This window comes from Rhinolophus sinicus, chromosome 14, assembly GCF_057876585.1.
Source record: "Rhinolophus sinicus isolate RSI-liver-muscle chromosome 14, RSI-T2T, whole genome shotgun sequence".
In the NCBI taxonomy this organism is placed as follows: domain Eukaryota; kingdom Metazoa; phylum Chordata; class Mammalia; order Chiroptera; family Rhinolophidae; genus Rhinolophus; species Rhinolophus sinicus.
The window spans coordinates 150,711,531-150,735,332 of NC_142514.1; the positions used below are offsets into that span (position 1 = coordinate 150,711,531).

Below are 23,802 nucleotides of genomic sequence, written 5' to 3' on the forward strand. Positions count from 1 at the left end.
AAATTGCCAGAGGATCAGTGGAGACAACTCTGAGAGTTAAAAACTCGAGGCCCCTAGTCCTAGGGAGTCCCCACAATTCTGTGAGATTCACCTCCTAGAGCCTGGACCAGGTTCCCACAATAAATATCAGAGAAAATGCTTCTGCCAGGGGGAGAGGAAAAGAAACCATTTTGAAATACACTAGAGCACTCCGTTCTTCTTAACAAGGCCTGCCCTGAGGAAAAGCTAGTTAACCAGAGCCTAACCTGCTGGGCTACTGCTCAACTCCAGTCAGCTCTAGCTATCCTCTCCCACCAAAGGGAGGGAAGAAAAACAAACAAACAAACAAAAACGCTGAGAAACACTTTTGAAGTTCATACTCTAGAGTCACAGGGTCACTAAAAGTGAGACCAAATCATAGGACTATAGAACAAACACTTCCCCTCCCCCCACACTTCACAGCCATATTGTTAAAGGCCTATTTTTGGCAGCTGCTTTTACCCTGTACATCATGTTTGGCTATCGAGAAAACAATTACAAGGCATACCAAAAGGCAAAAAAAAACCATTTTGGAGAGACGGCGCAAACCATAAGAACCAGATATATTAGGGCTTTTATAATTACCATACTAGGAATTTAAAACAACTATGATTAATATGCCAAGGGCTCCAATGGATAAAATTGACAACATGCAAGAACAGATTGGCAATGAAAGAAGAGAGATGGAAATCCTAAAAATATAAAAAATAAATGCTAGTGATCAAAAAACTGTAACAGAAATGAAGAATGCCTTTGTCGTGCGGGAGACCCTGCTCGCTGCGCCATTTGTCGTGCGGGAGACCTGCGGGGTCTCTGCTCCCGCTCCCCACATAACGCAGGATACGGTGAGGCCAAAAAGGAACACCCACGGAGCCATAGGTAGGGGAGTCATACCACTATATTCTCTCTGGCGGCGGCACTATACTCTCACTGGAGGCTGGATCCACACTGTCCGCAAACCGCCATCCACGCTTGCCAGCCCAGCCGCCATCTTCTTGCTAGCCCCCATTCTTTCTCTCTTTCTCTCCCTCTGCTAGCGTAGCCACAGCAGTTATATTGTGGCCAATGGCTCACTGGTTACAGCTGACGGCCAAGTAGCCACAGCTGATGGCCATGCAATCACAGTTGGCCATTTACTACCTGAGCCAACACCTTTCTATGTGAGGCCGAGAGCCTGGAAACTTCTTTCTGGGGCTCTGCCCCCACACTCCACCCCTACAGGCTCTCGCCTCACAATCTACGCGACAAGCGTCTTCCGCGAGGGGACCTGTGCGAGGAGCCTGGAGGTGAATGCAATATCCTGGACACAGCCAGGCTCTCTGGGCACAGCCAGGGTTTCTCAGGGCACCACCAGTGCTTCTGGGCACGGCCAGACTTCCTGGACTTCTTAGGGTACCACCTATCTTCCCGGACACAGCCAGGGTTTCTCAGGGCACCACCAGTGCTTCTGGGCACGGCCAGACTTCCTGGACTTCTTAGGGTACCACCTGTCTTCCCGGACACAGCTAGGATTTCTCAGGGCACTGCCACTTTCTGTGGGCACAGCCACACTTCCTGGACACAGCCAGGGCTCTCAGGGCACTGCCACTCTCTGTGGGCACAGCCACACTTCCTGGACACAGCCAGGGCTCTCAGGGCACTGCCACTCTCTCTGGGAACAGCCCGACTTCCTGGGCACAGCCAGGGTATCTTCAGGGCACAGCCAGACTTCCTGGACACAGCCAGGGCTCTCAGGGCACTGCCACTCTCTCTGTGCCTCTCAGGGTACCCTGCTGGAACAACAGCGACTCACAATCAAGGTGCTTACATATTCTCAATGGCGGCCAGTCAAGAGACAAAAGCAAATATCCCCCAGTTCCACTAACAACAGTTCCCAAACAAACAGTCAAGCGGTCCATTAAATTAGGGATGGAAGGCAATTCCCCATAGTCCATAGTCATTCACCAGGGCTGTCCTGGGGGTGAGGGACGACCTTGACCTCACCCTCATCTCCCACGGAGGACTCAGCAAGCATTACCTCCTGGGACTACAAGTCCTGCATCCGGGCTGCCCGAGCAGGAACTTCCCGGCCCACAGGGCTGCAACGACCTTCGCTTTCTCCGGCCTGTGCTGGTTGGGGAACCGTCCACATCTTTCCACCTCTCCACGGGGCTCCATCTCTCCAGCAGCTGCATGGCTTTTCCTGTGCTGGTGGGAGAACCGTCCACGTCCTCCCACCCCTCCAAGGGGGTCCAGCTCTCCGGCAGCTGCTCCTCCTGGTCTTCCTGAGACTGAGTGTTCATATGCACAAACTGCTCCACCGTCCTTTGGAGAGCTTTGGCCGGCACCATACCCTGCTCGCTGCGCCATTTGTCGTGCGAGAGACCCTGCTCGCTGTGTCATTTGTCGTGCGGGAGACCCTGCTCGCTGCGCCATTTGTCGTGCGGGAGACCTGCGGGGTCTCTGCTCCCGCTCCCCACATAACGCAGGATACGGTGAGGCCAAAAAGGAACACCCACGGAGCCATAGGTAGGGGAGTCATACCACTATATTCTCTCTGGCGGCGGCACTATACTCTCACTGGAGGCTGGATCCACACTGTCCGCAAACCGCCATCCACGCTTGCCAGCCCAGCCGCCATCTTCTTGCTAGCCCCCATTCTTTCTCTCTTTCTCTCCCTCTGCTAGCGTAGCCACAGCAGTTATATTGTGGCCAATGGCTCACTGGTTACAGCTGACGGCCAAGTAGCCACAGCTGATGGCCATGCAATCACAGTTGGCCATTTACTACCTGAGCCAACACCTTTCTATGTGAGGCCGAGAGCCTGGAAACTTCTTTCTGGGGCTCTGCCCCCACAGCCTTTTTGATGGGTTTATGAGTAGGCTGGACGCAGCTGAGGAAAGAATCTCTGAGCTTGAGGCTATATCAACAGAAATATTCAGACTGGAAAAAACCCAAAACAGAACAGAATATCCAAAGACTGTGGACAACTGCAAAAGGAATATCAGAAGGAGAAAAAAGAAACAAAAGAAATTCTTGAAACAAGAATGAGAATTTTCTCAAGTTAATGTCAGATATCAAACCACAGATTCAGAAAGCTCAAAGAACATCAAACAGAATAAATGCCAAAAACAATAGCTCGGTGTATCATTTTCAAATGATAAGAAATCAAAGATAAAGAAAATAATTCTTAAGCTAGAGGTGGGGAGAATCTTACCTCTAGAGAAACAAAGATAAAAATTATATCAAACTTTTCAGAAACTATGCAAGCAAGGACAGAGTGGAGTAAATTATTTAAAATATTGAGAGAGAAAAAAACCCACCAACCTAGAATTCAGTACTCTTCAAAATTATTCTATAAATGTGAAGGAGAAAAAGACTTTCTCATTTTCCAGACAAAAATTGAGGGAACTTGCTGCCAGTGGACATGACTTGCAAGAAATGTTAAAAGAAGTTCCTTAAAGAGAAGTAATACAGGCCAGAAACTCAGATTTATATAAAGGAAGGGTACCGAAGAATATAAGTGAAAGTAAAATCAAAACTTTTATTTTTCTTGTTTTCATTTGATCTGATAACAAAGGCCTGGCCTTGTTCAATTTGTGCAGAATGAGGGCAAAATGTATTTGCTGTATGTGTTTTAGGTATATATATGTTTATGTATGCTAATACATAAGTGAAATGAATAACACCAATGATACAAGGATGGAGGAATTAGCATTATTTTGTTATTATAAGGTACTCACACTACCCATGTAGTGGTATAGTGTTATTTGAAAGTGAACTTGAGTTAGTTGTAAGTGTATATTACAAACTCTAGGGCAACCACTAAAAAAAGTGGAAAAAGTAGTACAACTGATATCTAAAAAAATGAGAGAAAGAGGAATCGTATATAAAATGCTCAATTAAAACCACAAAAGGCAAAAGAATGGGAAAGAATAGGAACAAAGAACTAGGACAACAAACAGAAAACAGTAGCAGATATGGGAGGTATTAATCCAACTATGTCAATAATCACTTTGAATTGGTCTAGAGGAACCAAATAAAAGGCAGAGATTGTTAGAGTGGATCAAAAAAATCACCTAACTATATGCTGTCTACAAGAAACCCACTTTAAATATACAGAAACATACAGATTAAAAGGAAATGAATAGAGAAAAATATATCATGCTAACGCTAATCAAAAGAAAGCAGGAATAGATATATTAGTTTCAGATAGAGCAGATTTCAAAGCAGTCTAATACCACAATGTGCAGTTTTCAACAAAAAATTACGAAACATGCAAAGAAAAAAATTTTTTTCTTTGGAAAAACAGCCAACAAAAAATTTCCCTGTGGGGAAAATTGGATTTTGGATTTAGCAATGACCTTAAATCTGCTATTATACATACGTTTAAAAACTAGAGGAAACCACACCTAAAGTATTTAAGAAGAGTATGATACATAGCGGTGTCTCACCAAAAAGAATATAAGTAAAGAACTAGAAATTATAAAATAATTTTAATAAGTATAAAATAATTGCCACTTCTACTCAATATTGGATTGGAGATTCTAGCCAAGACAGTTAGGTAAAAAGAAATAAAAGGAAAAAGTTATTGCAGGTGACATGATCGTGTATTTATAAAATCCTAAGAAATTCATTAATACCTATTACAACCAATAACAAGTTCATTAGTGTGGCAGGATACAAGATCTGTATGCAAAACTTAGTTGTATTTCTATATACTTGCAGTAAACAATGAAAAACAAATTAAGAAAATGATCCCATTTATAGAATCAAAAAAATAATACTTTGTAATAAATTTAACAAAATAGTACAAAACCTATACACTGAAAACTATAAAACATTGTTGAAAAAAAGATCTTAATAAATGGAAAAGTATCCCATGTTTGTGTATCAGAAGACTTAGTATTGATAAGATGGCAATACTCCCCGAATTGTTCTAAATTCAGTACAATTTTTATCAAAATCTGAGCTGGCTTCTCTGCAGAAATTGACAAGCTGATTCTAGATTTATAGAAATTTAGAGAATGCAGAATAGTTAAATAATCCTTAATAAAAAAGAAGAAAAAAATGGAGGACTCACACTTCCAAATTTTAAAACTTACTATAATAATCAAGATAGTGTGGTACTAGCATAAGGATATTCCAACTCAATGGAATAGAACTGAGAATTCAGAAATAAATCCTTACATGGTCAACTGATTTTCAGCAAGGGTACCATGATAATTCCATGGGGAAGGAATAGTGTTTTTAACAAATGGTGTTAAACACATGAAAAAGAATAAATTTGGAATCCCACCTATCATCATAGTCAAAAATTAACTCAAAATGCATCATAGACTCAAAGGTAGGAGTTGAACTATAAAACTTGTAGAAGGAAACATAGGAGAAAATCTTGGGTTTTGAGTAAAGCGTTCTTAGATATGACACCAAAAGCACAGTCCATGAATGAAAAAAACTTGATAATTGGAATTCATTAAAATTAAAAACATTTGTGCTTCAACGCACACCTAAAGAAAGTGAAAAGAATTCACAGGATGGGAGAAAATATTTGCAAATCATATATTGACAATGGACTTGTATCCAGAATATAGAAAGATGTTTTATAACTCAATACTAAAAGGACAAACGACTTCATTAAAAACTGGGCAGACGATCTGAATAGATGTTTCTCCAAAGAAGATATACGAATGGCCTATAACTGCATGAAAAGATGCTCAGCATCATAAATCATTAGGAAAATGGAAATCAAAACCACAGTGAACTATGTCTTCACACCCACCATGTCTACAATTAATTATAAAGACAGACAATAACAAGTGTTGATAAAAATGTTCAAAAGTGGGAAGACTCACACATTGCTGATGCAAAAGTAAAATGCTACAGTCACTTTGGAAGACAATTTGGGAGTTCAGTACTTCAATAGAGAAATAAAATTGTGCTCTATTCATACATGCGCTTTCATAAGACATTAAAAATGAGTGAACTACAGTCACACAACTGCATGGCAATATCATTTTTAAAAGTTGAGTAAAGTAAGCAAGACATGGAAGACTTATATACTGTCTGATTCAATTCATAAAGTTCAAAAAATAGGCAACACTAAATTGTTATGAGATGTATATATATATACATATATACACATATATACATATATATGTGTGTGTGTATATATATATATATATATATATGCCATACATATAAAGAAAGGCAAGAAAAATAATACTAAAAGTCAAAATAATGATTTCCTTTAATGAGAGAGGAAGGAGAGTTAGAGTATAGGGGTTTCTGATCTCTAGCCATGTTTTATGTCATAGCTTGAGAGATAAGCGTTCCTGTTGTAACTTTTATGCACGTGCATTATTTCATAGTAAAGGTTTAAAATAAATATGATGGATCTATAGTGTAAAGTTTTTCTTAAGGCTTGCTAAGTTTTTCCCTATGATTTTGTCCTCTCCTTGAAGCTTTTCTATGTTATGTCAAATTTCTACTCTTAAGATTATTTACCCTTTAGTCTTCTCAGAGAAACCTGTTTGTCAGGATTTGATACCCACTGGTATAATTAGCAAAAAGAGCACTGAAAATTGGAACTTTTGTCTCCAATTAGTAACTCACCATTATGACTTTGACAAGCATGACACTTCCCCTCTCTAGTCCTCAGTTTTTTCTTCCGAAATATTAAACTGTTTGATCAGATTATTTATAAAATCCCATCCAGCCCTAACATTATATATAATTTATAGGAGCCTCTAAACAAACTAATCTGATAGGACAGCAGAGGCAGCCCTGAGAAGAGTATGGGCTCCCAGTGTTAACTAAATCAAGTTTCCTGGGGTTTTCTTGGTAGTTTTCCTCTTCACATGTAAAGTGAAAATGTGATTTAACTTACAGGGTTATTGTGAACATTAAATAACACATTGCATGGGTCAAGGTTCTCCAAAGAAACAGAACTAATGGGATGTTGGGGTGGGGGGGTGGGGGGGAGAGAGAGAGAGAGAGAGAGAGAGAGAGAGAGAGAGAGAGAACATACAGAAACAAAGTGGGTAGGGAGGTGGATTTACTTTAAGACATTGGCTCGCAAGATACGGAGGGCTGGCAGGTCTGAAATTTTCAGAGCAGGCTGCCAGCCTGCTAATTCTAGCAGGAGTTGATGTTGCAGTCTTAAGTCTGAAAGCAATCTGGAGGCAAAATTCCTTCCTCTTCGAGGACCTCAGTCTTTTCTCTTAAGGCCTTCAACTAATTGGATGAGGCCAACCCAATCTGCTTTACTCAGTCTGCTGATTTAAACGTTAATTACATCTGAAAAATACCTTCACAGCAACATCTAGTGTTTCATCAAACAGCTGGGCACCATACCCTAGCCAAGTTGACACATAAAATTCACCACCACACATGTCCCTTAAGTGTTTACCACTGTGCCTAAAAAAAAAAAAAGAAAAAGAAAAAGAAAACAAAATCACAGGTCATTAATAACTGTTATTTGCTTTCCTGATTCATACTTTAATTGGATATTTGTTTCCAGATAAAGTTTTTTAAATCTGCCTGCCTGTCTCCAGATATACGTATACTGCCTTAGTTCGTGGCACTCAGCAGAGGTTTCTTGAATAAATCAATAGGATTAAAGGTGTATTTCTGAAGCACTCTGGGTTTTCCTTATTTTAGCACTTAGCACTTGTTTGTATTCTCCACTATACTCTAGCTTTGTTGAATTACAGAGATGATATCTTTTTCTCCATTGTGAAACCCAGCACATTTTCCAGCATACAGTTGACTCTCAAATATTTGTTGGAAAATGAATAAGCTGGGAAGATTTAGATTTTTTTTTTAAAGGGTGTGTTGTTGTGTTAACATACAGTTTTATCATTTTGCTCAGGGTGCTTAATGCTATTAAGAACTTTGATTCTTCAAGAAAATCAATTTTGTATTAAAAAATATTCAATAAAATTTGGTAAAGACGATTTGTTCATTGGATAATCAAGCTGGTGGGGATACAAAATGTAAAAGATAAAGATAAATATGAATTAGGAAAATTTGTGTCACATGGTATATACATTTTAGTTGTACTCTTAATATTTACCTATAATGTGCCATGCTGCTACACGGTGTTTATTCCAGTCACTGAAGATGACAAATATGGTCTATACTCTGGGTAAATTCCAAGAAGGTCTTGCGGATTGCTCCACCTAGAACTCTGTTTTATCATTTAACTGGAAATAATTTGCTTTCTTTAAAGAAGGAAAATGCTCTTTATAAGTACACAAACGTAGACAATAAATAACATGCATACATATTTATTTATCTCTTTCCTGTCTTAATTTTTCAAGGTGCTTTACCCAGCCTGAGTCCTGTGAATTCTCCCAGCCATGGACCAGTGTCTGCTGGCTCTCTAACTAATCGATCACCTATAGAATTTCCTGATACTGCTGATTTTCTTACTAAGCCAAGTGTTATTTTACACAGATCTCTGGGCAATGCACCCAATTCACCAGATTTTTATCAGCACCTTAGAAATTCTGATAGCAATTTATGTAACAGGTAAGCTTTCCAAATGTTTATTTAATTTTTTACAATATAGGTTATTTTAATAAAGCATTCCTAATTTTCTAGTTCTATATTATATAACTAGGTGATAAATTACAACTGTATCTTTACTTTTCTAGTAGTTTTTATTCTAAGTAAAATTTTTCTCATTTCAGTGCTATCATTCATTTTCAAATTAAATGATCTCTGTCTAAAGTGAAATACAGTGGTATTCTATCCATATCAGTAAATGTATGAGATTTTAGTATGTACTACTTTAGTACTTATTTAGAATACCCAGTTCATATGGTGTTCATTCTCATTTCTACTTTGCTAGTCAATAAGTGTTGACTTTCAATCTTGTTGACTTTCAAAGTTTATTTTCTTCAGGGACCAAGAGATGCTTTCTAGAATAAACCTATTAAATTTATACAGATATTGGAATATCAGGATGTGTATCATTTGGGATCTTGGTTGAAAATTAAACAGATTTTCTAATTGTATCTAAATAAGAAAATGTGCCTTAATTATTTTATATACATATGTTTATATATATTTATCTGTTTTATCCTATAAGCTGCGGGCATCAAATACAGAAAGATGTTTCAACGTCTGAATCAGAGTCTGGTACAGACTGCCATAGTGGAAAATCGGGTGAGATTGCAAAAGTCATATATGTTTCACTTTAAGAAGAACTTTTACGTTATTTTGTAAGATGAATAAATGAATGAGTTTAACTTCAGTTTATCCATCTTTAAAATGAAGGTTATAGTGTTTTTATCTACTTCAGAGGATCATTAGGATCAAACTATAAATAATAGTGAAAATATTTTGAAGAGTAAAAATGTGCTGTACAAATGAATATAGTATTAGGTTATGGCTCAGGCTCATAGTGAAATTAAGTATATTAATGTTAAAATTTATAGTGCACAATCTAAGTCCAAAAGGTTTGCATAATTTTTTTTGCATAATTTTTTTATGGCACAGAGAGGAGTTTTAAATTTTATCATTCTGAAATATTTTATATGCTCAAACAAGAAAAATTGATGGTGATAAAATTATAGTTGTTTTATAACTTTAAACAATCAACTCAAGCTTCCAATAATAGTTAGCTAGTTAAATCACACCAACTGCCCCCTGAAGGTAGCTAGAAAGCTGGACCAAAATAAAGTCTGCTTAAAGCCATTGAAGAACTAACAAGCTCCCCAGAAATACCAGTAGAAGGTCTAGAGGAGAGTAGATGTCCAAGAAAGTGAGCCTGGAACTTGGGGCTACTAAAAGGCTATTTTGCCAGAGGGGCCAGTGACTGATAAGATGCATAGTCCTTTTAGTAGCTTCATGGGACTAGGGAGACAAAGACTGGAGTTGAAGACTTACCATGGTACGGATAGGATAACTCGGTAAACTCTGCCGCACTGTACCCTAGGAATATAAAGGTAAGCCAGAAATAGACAGGCCCTTTCAGGGATTATAGGTGCCTATAAATTCCTTCACATACCATAAAATTCATTCTTTTAAAATGTTCATTTTAATAATTCTTGGTTTTTACAATTTAAAGAGTTGTTGTAAGAAAATAAAGACGAAGTAGAAGATGGATCCTTTAAAAACCCTTTCAAGAAATAGAGCTCATTCTTACCCAGATACCATAACCAAAGGCAAAAGAAGAAACCTCAGACCAATATCTCTTATATGTATAGACACAAAAATCCTTAATAAAACACTGGCAAACTGAGTCCAGCAACATATAAAACAGACACCATGACCATGTGGTATTTATCCCAGGAATGCAAGGGTAGTTTAACATTTGAAAATCAATCAATGTAATACACCACATTAATAAAGGGGGGAAAATCATGATAATCTCAATAGATGCAGAAAAAGCATTTGACAAAATTCCAACATGATAAGAACAAACAAACTGGTAATGGCAAGGATGTTCTTCAACTTGATAAAGGGCATCTCTGAAAATCACACACCTAAAGTTATCCTTAATGGGGAAAGACTGATGCTTTCCTGAAGAATACGATTTTTGCTTTTAGCACTTCTAGTCAACATTGTACTGGAGTTTCTAGCCAGGAAAACTAGAAAAGAATTAAAGGCATCTTGAATGGAAATAAAGAAATAAAACTGTCCTTATTCATAGATCATATGATCTTTTACATACAAAATCACAAATACACACGCACACACACAACTCGAAACAATAGACAAGTTTAGCAAAATCACAAGATCAATGTACAAAATCAGTTGTATTGTATACTAGCAGTGAATCATAAGTTGAAATTAAATAAATATTTCCATGCACAATAGTATCAAAAAGAATAAAATAGAATAAAAGTGGGAGATTTATAAGCTGAAAACTCTAAAACATTGTTGAGAAAAACTAAATAAATTGAAAGGCAATTCATAGTACTAGAATTGAAAATTCACTTTCAGTATTGTCACTAGGGCTATTCTCCCAAATTGATCTATAAATTCAAAGCAATCCATATCCAATTGCAGCAGGCTCTTTTGGGTAGAAATAGACAAGTTTATCTTAAAATTTATATGGAAATACAAATGACCTACAGTAGCCAAATCAATTTGGAAAAAGAACAAATTTGGAGGACTAATACTACTTGATTTCAAAATGTATTATAAAGCCACTGTAATTAAGACAGTGTATGTAGTATAGACACAGAGATGGGCCTGCAGACCAGTGGAACAGAAGTGGGAGTCCAAAAATAAATTCTTGCATTTATGGTCAATTGATTTTTGACATAGAAGCCAAGACAATTCAAAGAGGAAAGAGTTTTTTTCAACAAATAGGGCCAGGACAATTGGATATCCATTTGCCAAAAAAAGAATTTGGACCCTTACCTCACCATATATACAAAAAGTAACTCAAAGTAGGTCATAGATCTAAATGTAAGAGTTAAAACATGAACCTTGTAGAATATAGGACAGAATCTTTGTGACCTTGGGTAAAGCATTCCTAGATACAATACCAAAAGCACAATCCATGAAAAGAAAAAAAATGACAAATTGGGCTTCAGCAAAATTAAAACCTTTTGCACTTCAAAAGACATCAATTCGAAAATGAAAAGACAAACCATAGATTGGGAGAAAATATTTGCAAATTATATATCTGATAAAGGTCTTATATCCATGGTACACAAAGAATGCTTACAACTCAATATGAATAAAAACAATTAAAAATTGGGCAAAAGATTTTAAATATTTTGGTAAATGTCACTTGGTAAAGGATATAAACAAATGGGTATGAAACACATGAAAAGATGTCACTAGTCATTAGACAAATGCAAATTAATACTACCATAAGATACTCCTACACTCAAACTAGAATAGCATGAGGGTACTTTTTGGGGGTGATGAGAATGTTCTAAACCTGGGTTGTCATAATGGTTGCACGTACACTTAACAACGGGTGAATTTAATGGTATGTAATTATATTGAATAGAGCTTATAAAAATAACAATTTTTTAATTCTCAGAGTTCTTTGGATTGCCTGGCTTCAGCTGGGAGATTTTCACTTGAGGGCTCTCAATGTGATTGCAGTCAGGGATTAGCAAGAGTGACAGTCATTTGAAGGATTGATTGGGCTGAATTTCCAAGATGGATTACTCCTGTGTCTGTTGGCTATTGATCAGTCCATCTAACTATGACCTCCTTATGGGCCTCTTCCAACATGTTGGTTGGATTCTAGGAGAGGAGGAAGTGGAAGCTGCCAGTTCAGTTAATGACTCCACCCAGAACAAACTATCACGTCTGCTACATTTCTGATCATCAGAACAGATTCCAGGGGTTTGGGAAGAATACATTTGAAAAGAGTGCATGTAGGACAAGAGATAGTGTTGTGGACATCTTTGAGAAGAAATTGCTATCTTTATTTCAATTGTTTTTATTATTATCTGTAAGATATAGTTATTAGGAGTTTAGATCATTAAAAAGTAAATCATACAATATATCTCAAATGTCAACAATTTTTAGATTGATGGCTATTTTAGAATATTATTGTAGTTACTGCCTTAACTTACTAAGAATAGGTAAATATTCTAAATTTCATTTCTTAAATGTCTTTTGTTTGGAAAAAATATTTTCTAAAAATAAAATACTTTCTGATCATCAATTTATAATTTTTTAGTATATTCAGTGTGTTAGGTTCAGATTTGACTCAGATTTATTGGTCACCTATTATATGTAACGTCTAGTAAGGCAGGTGTTATTGTTAAGTATAAAAATCAGGATTTAAACCTAGTTTTTCCAAAACTCAGCTCCAGTGAGTACGCACTTAACATACCTGTGCAATCAGCACCCAGATCAATGAACAAAATATTACCAGCACCTCAGAATTTCCCCTCAATTCCTCTTCAGGTTTATCCCCCAAAGATGAGGTTCATCTCATCTTTCAGTACTCATATGTATCAGTTTTAATATTTTTGAACTTTTCATAATGAGAATTAGAGGATGAAACTGGTTCTTATTCAATATTATATTTTTAAGAATCATACATATTGCTGCACGTGACTGTAGTTCTTTCTCTTTGCTCTATAATGTTCAATTGTATGAGTACACTAGTTTATTCTACTTTTGATGGGTTTGGGGTAATTTTCCTGTTCAGGATATTACAAGTAGAAAGAATATGAGTATTTTACATGTGAATGAATAGTGTTTAGCCACCAGTGCAGCTTCCCTTTTCCAGGTGATTTGGGGAAAATATTATTAATCACATAGAGAAATAACTCACGGTTCATGATACTGTGTTTTAAATTTTAGATGTGCCTTCATCTCATTCATTCATAATTGTGAGTTGAGAGTTTTCGTATACAAAACTCAAACAATTGCAGATGTTGGAAATTGTTCACATCAAAATGGTTTTAAAAGTTCCTATCAATAGGCACTTTTTATGTTTCTCACTTTTATAAAGGATATCCACCCATCTCTTTCATCCATGAGTAGATATATCAGGTGAAATGTCTATATTGCTGAGCACAAGGTACCTGGGCTAAATATAAATAGTCCAACAAGATACAACTTAATGGTATAATTGATTTTTTAGTGTCATTAATTTAGATTGAATGCCAGTATGGTTCACTTCATCTGAATATTTTTGCAAATAATTTTTCTTATAAAACTATCTACATAAGGTAAGTTTTATTCTTCTTATTACTATATATATATTTTTTTTGAAAGGTGATGAAGACAACACCATTTTCTCAAAAGAATCACTCGGCCATGTAGAAGCTCAACAAGAAGTGAAAACAGAGCTCGCAGATTGCAGAAAATTATTTTTGGAAGGTGATAATCACCTAACAGAAGAGGCACAGAATGAACAGCAATCAAATGTAAAAAATAAACTTTCAATATGATTATGTTATGGTAAAATACATTAGTTAGTGCTTAGTCTCATTTTTTGTAACCAAAACAAGGTTTTGAATATAATATTTAAAAAAATTTTTTTACTGGGAAAGTCACTAAACCACTTTAAAGAAAACCTTTAATAAAAAATAATTACTTCTAAACTCATTATCCTGGAACAACAAAGTGCATTCATTTTAAAATGAACATTTTATTTAGTTTAATAGTAGATATATTCCTTTTTATGCTGATATTTTCTTCATTATATGTGTTAAAGTTGGACGGACATGTGTATAGTCTTTAAAAGACAATGAAAACAATCTACTTGCTTAAAATAGCAATTTAAAGTTCAAAATTTAAGCTCTTTAGGGAAAAACTGATCCATTTCTCCTGAAAAGTTAGGCTAGTAATAAATGCCAAAATAAGGGTATGAGTTTCTTTTTATTTATCCTTGATTCCTGTAACCTCTAAAATGAAAATAATGGATTTTAGATTTGTATAGTGTTTTGGAAATATAGTTTTATTTGTAACAGTAAAGATTAAGAAGTCTTCTAATGCCTGGTAGACATGTTTATATTTGTATTAAGATAGTATTCTACAAAGAGAAGAAATAGGAAGAAAAGATTATATTTGAGAAAAATCTTTGTAGAAAACAATACTGACCATTTTTAATGTTCAATTTTAAGTGTTCTCATTTAGATAACGGTTTAACAATATTTATAAAAGGGAAGGTTAAGTCGGTTTGGATTTCCCCCCTGTGTATACAGAGTGAACAGGAATCATCACTGGACCTGATGTTAATAGAAGATTATGACTCGTTAATAGAAAAGATGAACAACTGGAATTTTCAAATATTTGAACTTGTAGAAAAGATGGGCGAGAAGTCAGGAAGGATCCTTAGTCAGGTTTGTTTTAAATCTCCACTACTTTTTTATTATAAATGAGCTGTTTCGAATCTGTATAAAAAGCAAAATCTAAAAGTGTATAATATTGATTTAGGCAGAAATTCAACATTTTTCATTTAATTGTTTTTTTCACAAATGAGATTTTTCAGTAGAAAATTTTAAGAGAAACAAAAACCCATATACATACACACACATACACAATTATATATGTATTATATATAATTACATATTATACATAAATAAAAAGTAGTTTGTTTTCCCATAACAATGGGATTGAATTGTACTGAAGTAATAGTTTATATTGAATCTTGAGGTTGAAAAAGACATGAAAGGTGATCTAGTTCTCACCACTGAAACTTATGCTTTGTTTTTTTTTCATCTGCCATCCCTGTACTTTACTCAAGGCCAAATGGTTCATGTATTGCTACAAATCATGGAAAAATACTTGCATTTTTACCACCTAGACTCAAGCTCTCCCTGGTGGGTTCACACAACAGCATCAGATTAACTTTCCCAAAATACCACTCCCATTAACTCCAAAGTATTTTATTTATTGAAATAGACGAATATAAGCATAAATTATGTTGAGAGTATACGTTCATCTAATTGAGGTCTTTAGGGACAAAACCTTGGTAAATATATTTGTTCTGACTTCTTTTAATACCTAGGACTAGAATAGAATAGAATTCATATGCCTTTCAATAAATTGTGAATAAAAAGATAAAGAGAAGAATGGAAAATTAAAAAACTAGGACGTGACACATGATATGGTAATGTTGTTGTTGTTTTTTTTTTTTTGGTTTTCAAGGGTTTTAGGGTGATGTCTTCCTTTTTCATGTTTTGGAAAGAATTCATTTTAGAGAAGTTTTAAATAAATTATTAACTTAACAACATATAAATGGTTAATATCTTAAATGTAAATCACAAAAACATATTATACTCAACTACAAATAGAAATTCTGATTTTTAAAGTGAACTTTATTTTAATTAACATTTAGGTTATGTATGCCTTATTTCAAGACACTGGTTTATTGGAAATATTTAAAATTCCCACTCTACAATTCATGAACTATTTTCGTGCATTAGAAAATGGCTATCGAGACATTCCTTGTAAGTATTAACATCTTATTATTTAAGTTCAAATAATGCTGGTTTTGAAGTCCTCTATTATTTTTCCCTTCAGATAGTCCTCCAAACACTTCTAAATTACATGTTTGGAAAAGTTTTAAATAGGTATTTAAAAAGAAAATATGTATCCTACTATCTAGAGTTAACTTACTACTATTAACATCTTGGTATATATTCTTCTAAACTTTTTTCTTATATATATTTATTTTCTATAAAGTAAATCATAATATTGATGTCTATTTATAATCTGCCTTTTCACTTATTACATGATATACATCTTTCTATGTTAATATTTATCTCGAGTGCCTTATCTTTTAAAATGTTTTGTAATATTAAGTCAAGAGTTTCAGAAAATTCTTGACTTTAAAATGTTTAAAATTTATCCATAGCATTTCTGCTTTTAATGGTGTCCCAATTTATAGAATAATTTTTAATGGCTATTTGATTTTTTGTGTTAAAATATCATTTGAATTTCATATTAGAAAAAGATAGTTGTCTTTATGTGTCAATACATTCTACAATTTCCCTTCATATGGACGTATTTTGGGGAAATCAGTGATATGTCATAACTCATTAATGATGATACTTAATGATGTACTAAAATTTCCACATAAATTACGCATTTTAAAAAGTAGCTAAATTTTATAATGGCTAGAGTACTACTTTAAGATGGACTTCAAGGGAAGGGGAATGGATAGAAAGTGGTGAGAAGTATTTATTTATTGTCGGCTCCAATTAGGATATATTGGTTAAGAAAAGAGTCTCTGTATATAACTTTTCTAAAGTTTAGTTTCTGAATTTGTAAATGGGAATAACAATAGTACTTACCCCATAGGGCAGGGGTGTCCAAACTTTTTTCAACGTTTTTCACCAAGGGCCATATGCGGTAAAATACACAAACAGCTAGGCCACTCACTCAAGGTACGCATTGCCTCACCTGGTTTATTTAAGTAAACTAAATATATTTTTGGAATTTGCTGCAGGCCAATTAACGATGAGTCATGGGCTGCAGTTGGCCGGCGGGCCGCAGTTTGGACACCTCTGCCATAGGGAGTGACAGAAGATAATCCATGTAAAGCACATATCAGAATTGGTGGGAAATAAATAGTAAATGGTCAATAATAGGTGGTGATTGTATTAATAATTAAGCTCCTAGTGGATTGACATTATATCATAGCTATAGCCTTAATACTTAGTATTGTATCATCTAGTAATTTTACATGGTAAGTACTCATTAAATATTTGTTGAAGTGTTGAACTTTTAGTGAGTATCAACTATCACTATAATCATTAGATTCACAAAGGTTATCTCATTTAATCATTGTTGGAAAGGTTGTATTACCTGCCATTCACTGGTGAGAAGTAAAAACTCAGAACGATTTTCCCTAAGATTGTAAAACTAGAAATAGCAAATCTGGGTTTCAGTATAGGTCTTGCCTTTTCACGTGGTGGTATTTCAGTAAACTAGTGTTTTATTGATTATGTACTATGTGTCAGATACTGTTCATATATCAATAACATTTCATCCTTACAGCAGGCCTGAGAAATAACTATTCCTTATCTTTTTCTTCCTTTTTTCGTGGGGGTGGGAGGAAGTTCAAGTATCTAGAATTTGTAACTATTCTATGTGCCTGGGTGCAAAAACTTTTGTGTGCAAAAGTGAATCTCCATAATCCAGACACTATTTACAAAATATTTTTAAAAGCTACAATTTTAAGTAAATATTCCAATGCCTCCCAATTAGCTCTGCTTACCCTGCCTTTTCTTTGATCCCTTTACTATGTTTTCATATAAGTGTAAGTTTTTAAAAGAACTTTTTAACACATCAAGAAGGCTTAAAAAATAAGATGAAACAAAGTATAATTATGGGAAATTATTCTAAGCCATATATTTAATATATGAGGATGATTAGAAAATTATTATAGTTTTTAAATGTCCTATGTTAACAGAATGATCATTTTTATAAAATATTTTGGTGACTTTAGATCACAATCGTATACATGCCACAGATGTCCTACATGCAGTTTGGTATCTGACAACACGGCCAATTCCTGGCTTACAGCAGATCCACAATGATCATGGGACAGGAAATGAAACAGGTACTTCCTTCTACAAATCTTTCTTTTAATTTACAGGAGTAATAAATCAGGCTATTTCATTTTATTACTGCTCTTCTTTTAAATTTTTCATTCAATAACCTTTGGTACATACAACGGACTACGTGAAGTTTTGATACATAAATGACATGCAAATTAGGAAACGTATCTATGTTAAGAGCTAAGTTAAGACCCAAGACTGCTGGATTTACCATGTCTCTTTTCTATGTCCCGCCCATTGAGGTAACCACTATCTTTAATAGTATGATAATCATTTCTTTGCTTTATTCTTTTAATTGTTTTTTTTGTGTGTTAGGTGTATCATGTAAATTTAAAACATGTAACATTCCCAATGAAAGGGGACATGTTTAAAAGCCTCACATAAGTATTAAAATGAAATAAAAACTTCCAAATTTTACTCCCAAGGAAGTTAGTTCTGCTCCTAATCATAATTATTTATACAAATATACTGACTTACAACATTCATGGTTTTCATATTCTAGCTTACAAAAGAGGGGAGAAATACTCCAATAATATAGACACACAAACAGAATTTGCTCGGTTACAAATGCCTGAGAAATACCACCAAACTAATCAGTGTAAATGTCAGACTCAACTACCAAAGAATGGAAAGCACTGTCATTAGGTTTGATGGATTTGCCCTGTGTTCATGTTTGTCTGCCGTCCATATTTACTCTTTCCTAGTAGTTCTGTGCTTCCCTCGGATCATTTTCTTTAGCTTTTATGTTTGTAGATGTATTTATTTTGTCTCAGAATATTCTCATATTTCAGTACATTTGAAGATAGTCCATCATCTTTTGACTTCTGTAGATTATGTTGACAAATTGGCCACAAGTCTTATTTCTTAAAACTATGTCCCTTTCCTCTTTGCCATTAGTGTTTATCATTTTGACTATGAGGTACTTAGGTAGTTTTCTTTGTATTTATCCTGCTTGGTGTTTAGTGAACGTGAATATATTGGTGTTTATCATGCTCTTCAAAATTCAAGCCTCTGCACGTTGCCCAATTCCAAAGCTACTTCCACATTTTTAGATATTTGTTACAGCAATACCCAACTTTGAGGTACCAAAATTTGTATTAGTTTCCTATTGCTGCTGTAACAAATTATCAGACTTAGTGGCTTAAAACAGTACAAATTTATTATCATACAATTCTGCAGGTCAGAAGTCTGAAATAAGTCAAGCTGGGCTAAAATCAAGGTGTCAGCAGGATTGTTTTCTTCCCAGAGTCCCTAATGAATCCGTTTCCTAGCCTCCTCCGGCTTCTAGAAGCCACCTGCATTCCATGGCTCACAGTCACTTCTTCAAAGACAGCAGCAGAATATCAAGACTCTCTCTGAGCCAGACCTTCTCATCCTTCCAGAAGGTGGCCCAGCTACAGCCTTGGCTTTCTGTCCAGAGTACACCTTACTGACAATGCATCTCTTACTTTTAGTGTCTTTTGCAGCGTGACAGGTTGAGAATTTCCCAAATTATTAAGTCCTGGTTATTTTTTGCTTAACAGTTCTCCCTAGATCTCTCTCTCCTCTCACATTTTACTGTAAACAGTAAGAATCCAGGCTATGTCTTCAGTACTTTGCTTGAAAGTCTCTTTAGCTAAATATCTAAGTCCACCGTTTGCAAGCTTTGTGTTCCACATTAACTGCAGCACACACATTGGATAAGCTCTCTGCTACTGTATAGCAATGACCTCCTTTCCCGCCCTTTCCAATAATATGTTCCTCATTTTTTTCTGAGCTGTCTTTGGTAGTGCCCCTAACAGCAGTTTTCTGCACCAGCCTGTTCACAATGATTTAAGTATTCCCTAATGCAGTATGTAGGAATCTCTGTCATGCTTCTCACTTCCTTTAGAGGTCTTACTAACGGTGTTATAAATCCTCATATATGGTGATATGGAATCAGGGTCTGTAAAAGACAAGGCTTTGGGAGACCTTGAAATGGAAATGGAAAATTATGTTGAAAATAAAGACGACTAAGACTATGGGAGGTGCTGCCTTATTCTGGTTGCACTGAAGAATAGAAATGATTATGACATGAAAAGCACTAGCAACACCAAACTAAAAAGCTTCTATAAATCCGGGAAACAATTTAAAAAATGAGGAAGCAACCTGCAGAATGGGAGAAAGTATTTGTAAACCATGTATCAGATGAGGGGTTAATATCTAAAATATATAAGGAACTCATACAACTCAATAACAACAACAACAAAAATTAACCAGATTAAAATAAAAATGGGCAGAGGAACTAAAGACATTTTTCCAAAGAAGACATCTAAATGACCAACAAATACATGAAATGATACTGGGCATCACTAATCAAGGAACTGCAAATCAAACCACAATGACATGTCAACTCACACTTGTTAGGATGGCTAATCTGTTGTTCTAAGTCCAGGTTTATAAAGAGTCTGTTTCTTAGGTAAGTAAACAAATAAGATAAATAGTCATATTACCTATGGGGATTCCCCTCCTTAGTCTCATTATGAAGAAGTTAAGTGTAATGCTGGTTTACTTTGCTTATTCCTCAGATTCTGATGGTAGAATTAACCCTGGGCAAATTGCTTACATTTCTTCAAAGAGCTGCTCAATTCCAGATGAAAGCTATGGTTGCCTGTCTTCAAACATTCCTGCGCTGGAATTGATGGCTTTGTACGTGGCAGCTGCCATGCATGATTACGATCACCCAGGGCGGACAAATGCATTTCTAGTGGCTACAAATGCCCCGCAGGTAGGAAATACTTCTTCAGAAAATTTAAAAAGTGATTCAGAAATTTTACAACCATGCTGTATGTCCTTTTGTAAATCATTACTCAGTTGAATCATGGCCATTCCATCTATACTAATTAATTGGGTATTAACACGTGGCATTGATATGATATAGGCTAAAGAATTGGGGGGGGATCACCTTCTTGCACTGAAAAACAAATAAAGTGTTCATGAAAGAGTGACTCACTATTTTTATGAAATTCTTGAGTTCTTAAACAAATAAAATGTTCATGAAAGAGTGACTCACTGTTTTATGAAATTCTGGAGTTCTTAAATAAATGTTTATGAAAGAGTGACTCACTGTTTTATGAAATTCTGGAGTTCTTGCTGTCAATAGTTTTGCCGTTGATCAAATTGATTAGTCTCTGACTTGATGTAAGATTTACTCTTCCTTCTGGCGAGTTCCTTTGTATGCCTAAAAGCTATAATGATGGAGAACTATTATTTTTGTTAACTTCTTTTTCCTCTAAGACACGCCATAATATAGGCTCCAAATATCGTAACTCTGAATATATTAGTGTACGTAAAACTTCATCTAGTACCACATTATTTTTGCACGCAGTACAGCTGATAAAGTGTAGTTTTCTTTGTAGTCACAATTTGCATAAGAGGTAGGAGTTCCCAACAAATGGATATTGTAATTGTTAATAGCTTTAAACATTAGGACTTGGAACCAAGTACTTAGTTTTAAGTAGAATTTAGTGTGGGTGTGGATATTTATTTAGGCTGGTGATTCCTGAAACATCCATCTTTGTATTTCTGTGTGCCTTACACTGATTAAGTAGTCACTGACTGCTGAATTCATCTTTTTCACTTTGCACGCCGTATTTAAACCTCAGTTCTGATTCTTTCGTCTTCTGTAGCCATTCTGTGTTCCTTTTCTCACTTGTATCTCTTTCACACATTCTCGCTTTAAAATATAGGGTATAGATTCTCTAGCCAGAACAAGAGTAGGATTCAGGGGTGGGTTGGGGGGGGGAGAAGGTTAAAGTGCTGTGTGATTCATTTTCTCTATGAGACTTTATCTGTTAATAGCTCATGATTCCCGCAGTAACTTTTTAACCTAGATATTAGTATTTGTTGTAAGAATTGCTTTGGGACAAATTACCCACTAAAGAGCACATATTTCCTCATTTGCAGTACAATTCTGCAAGAATCAATGCCCATTCTCTCAAGCCTAACACTTCATAATCTTTTAAAATCCTTTAGCCCTATGGGGAGTCAGACTTGGACATTAGTGGCACAGTGGAAAACCACTGGTCTTGGGATCAAGAGCCCCGAGTTTGATTTCTGGTTATCCACTTAAGAGTTATGTGACCTTAGGCAAATCACCCTATCTTTCTAAACTTCAAAATATGTACCTAATATTAAGGGTAAAAGGAGATAACATATGTAAAGGAGATAAGATATGTATTTGAGAGGCTCCTGAATCAGATAATCATGTAGACAGAAATTGTTTACTGTTCTGTTCCATACTCTTTTATTCTGGCTTTTATTAGCTTTGAGTATTGGTGAGTCAGACTTGTTTATTACTTTTCCTTCAAGGATATTAAAAATGAGTGAGTTCTAGGTTACCTCTCTCACGTGCGGAGAATTTTAAAACACTGATACATGAAATAATTTACAGGTATATGCTCAAAACTCTTACCAAAATTCAACATGAAGCCTGGATATAATATCAATAATCGTATTTCATTTCTAACTTGTCATTGTTAAGGATTGCCAAAAGATGGGAAGCTCTGGAATGGAAATTGATTAGAGTTCAACTATCGAAAAAGTAGAGCCTTTTACCTTGTCTCGTTGCTTAATTCCCACTCCCTTCCGTCTGTACTCAACACATAGCAGCCAGAGGGACCCTGTTTGAATGTACCATTTTCTGTTCTGAACAGTTCCGTGGCATTCCCCTAGGAAAAGTCCTAGTAAAAGTCATTATAATGACTCAGAAGGCCCTGCATGACTGAGCTCTCACTGACTCTCCTTTGTCTGATTCACTCAGGTTTAGCCTCTCTGGCCTCCTTGCTGTTTTCTTCTATATCCTAGGCACTCCCTGTCTGAGTGCCTTTGCACTTTGTGTCCTCCTTGCCCAGAGTGCTCTTTCCCTAGATGTCTATATAGCTCACTTTGTTACATCCTTTCATCTGAAATTTCAGAGGCCCTTTCCTGGCACTCACTCTGTTCCTTCCCTGCTTTATTTTTTCCATAGCAATGATCATTTAGCATACTACGCATTTTGTTGATTTATTATATATCGCTCTTCAGGGGAATGTAAGTTTCCATGAGGGCAGGGATTTTTGTCTCTTTTATTCCCAAACACCTAGACTAGTACCTAATAGCATGTGAAAGGCATTCAGTAAATATTTGTTGAATGTTGAAGGATGCCTGATTTCTTTGCTCTGCAGGACTGCTAGCTTGTCTGAAATGTACTGTTTTTCCCAAAGTAATGAAATTCATGAGAACTTCCTCAGCTAGCACCTGTGAGATAAGCACTCTTTTGTGAAAGCCTGAGGCTGAAACTGTTTATTAGGTAATAAAGTAGGTTCTCTAATCTTAGGAAGCTCGATGGGTGTAATCAGGCCATAATTAGTGAAAGACATTGCTCCAGTGTATTATAAAGATACAGTAGTATATCGTACCACCAACTGCATCCAACATCCCCTTTCAGTCTCATGGTAAAGAAAGTATGCAGGGGAGACACGAGAGGCTTATTTTGAATCCTTGCCATGAAAGAAGGTGAAACATTTAGTCAGGTTTGTCCTGGAGGGATGTCAGTATCTGAGATCTCAGCTATTTCCAAATGAAAAGTTGGCTGAAAAATGGAGATTAGTGCTTGAGATACTAGAGTTTATAGAGTATTTTGATGAGATATGGGGTAAAAGGAAATACAATTTTAAGTTGAGATTTGTAAATCTGAGAGTCTTAAATATATTTTGTTCCCCAAAATAAGGCTCTAGATGGTAACTAAACAACATGCATTTGTCTGCCTCCCCTTCCTCCTGATTAAAACGACAGTAAG

General features: G+C 35.6%; 1 protein-coding gene across 1 annotated transcript in view; it reads left to right on the plus strand.

Annotated features, from left to right (window-relative positions):
• PDE3B (phosphodiesterase 3B) overlaps positions 1 to 23,802 on the plus strand; it is a 138,344-nt gene that overhangs the window by 102,644 nt on the left and 11,898 nt on the right. The window contains exons 6-12 of the mRNA XM_019754484.3: positions 8,322 to 8,532; positions 9,095 to 9,171; positions 13,711 to 13,862; positions 14,643 to 14,780; positions 15,779 to 15,890; positions 17,894 to 18,007; positions 20,552 to 20,751. Of these exons, the coding sequence (XP_019610043.3) occupies positions 8,322 to 8,532; positions 9,095 to 9,171; positions 13,711 to 13,862; positions 14,643 to 14,780; positions 15,779 to 15,890; positions 17,894 to 18,007; positions 20,552 to 20,751 (1,004 nt within the window). The remainder of the gene's footprint in view (positions 1 to 8,321; positions 8,533 to 9,094; positions 9,172 to 13,710; positions 13,863 to 14,642; positions 14,781 to 15,778; positions 15,891 to 17,893; positions 18,008 to 20,551; positions 20,752 to 23,802) is intronic.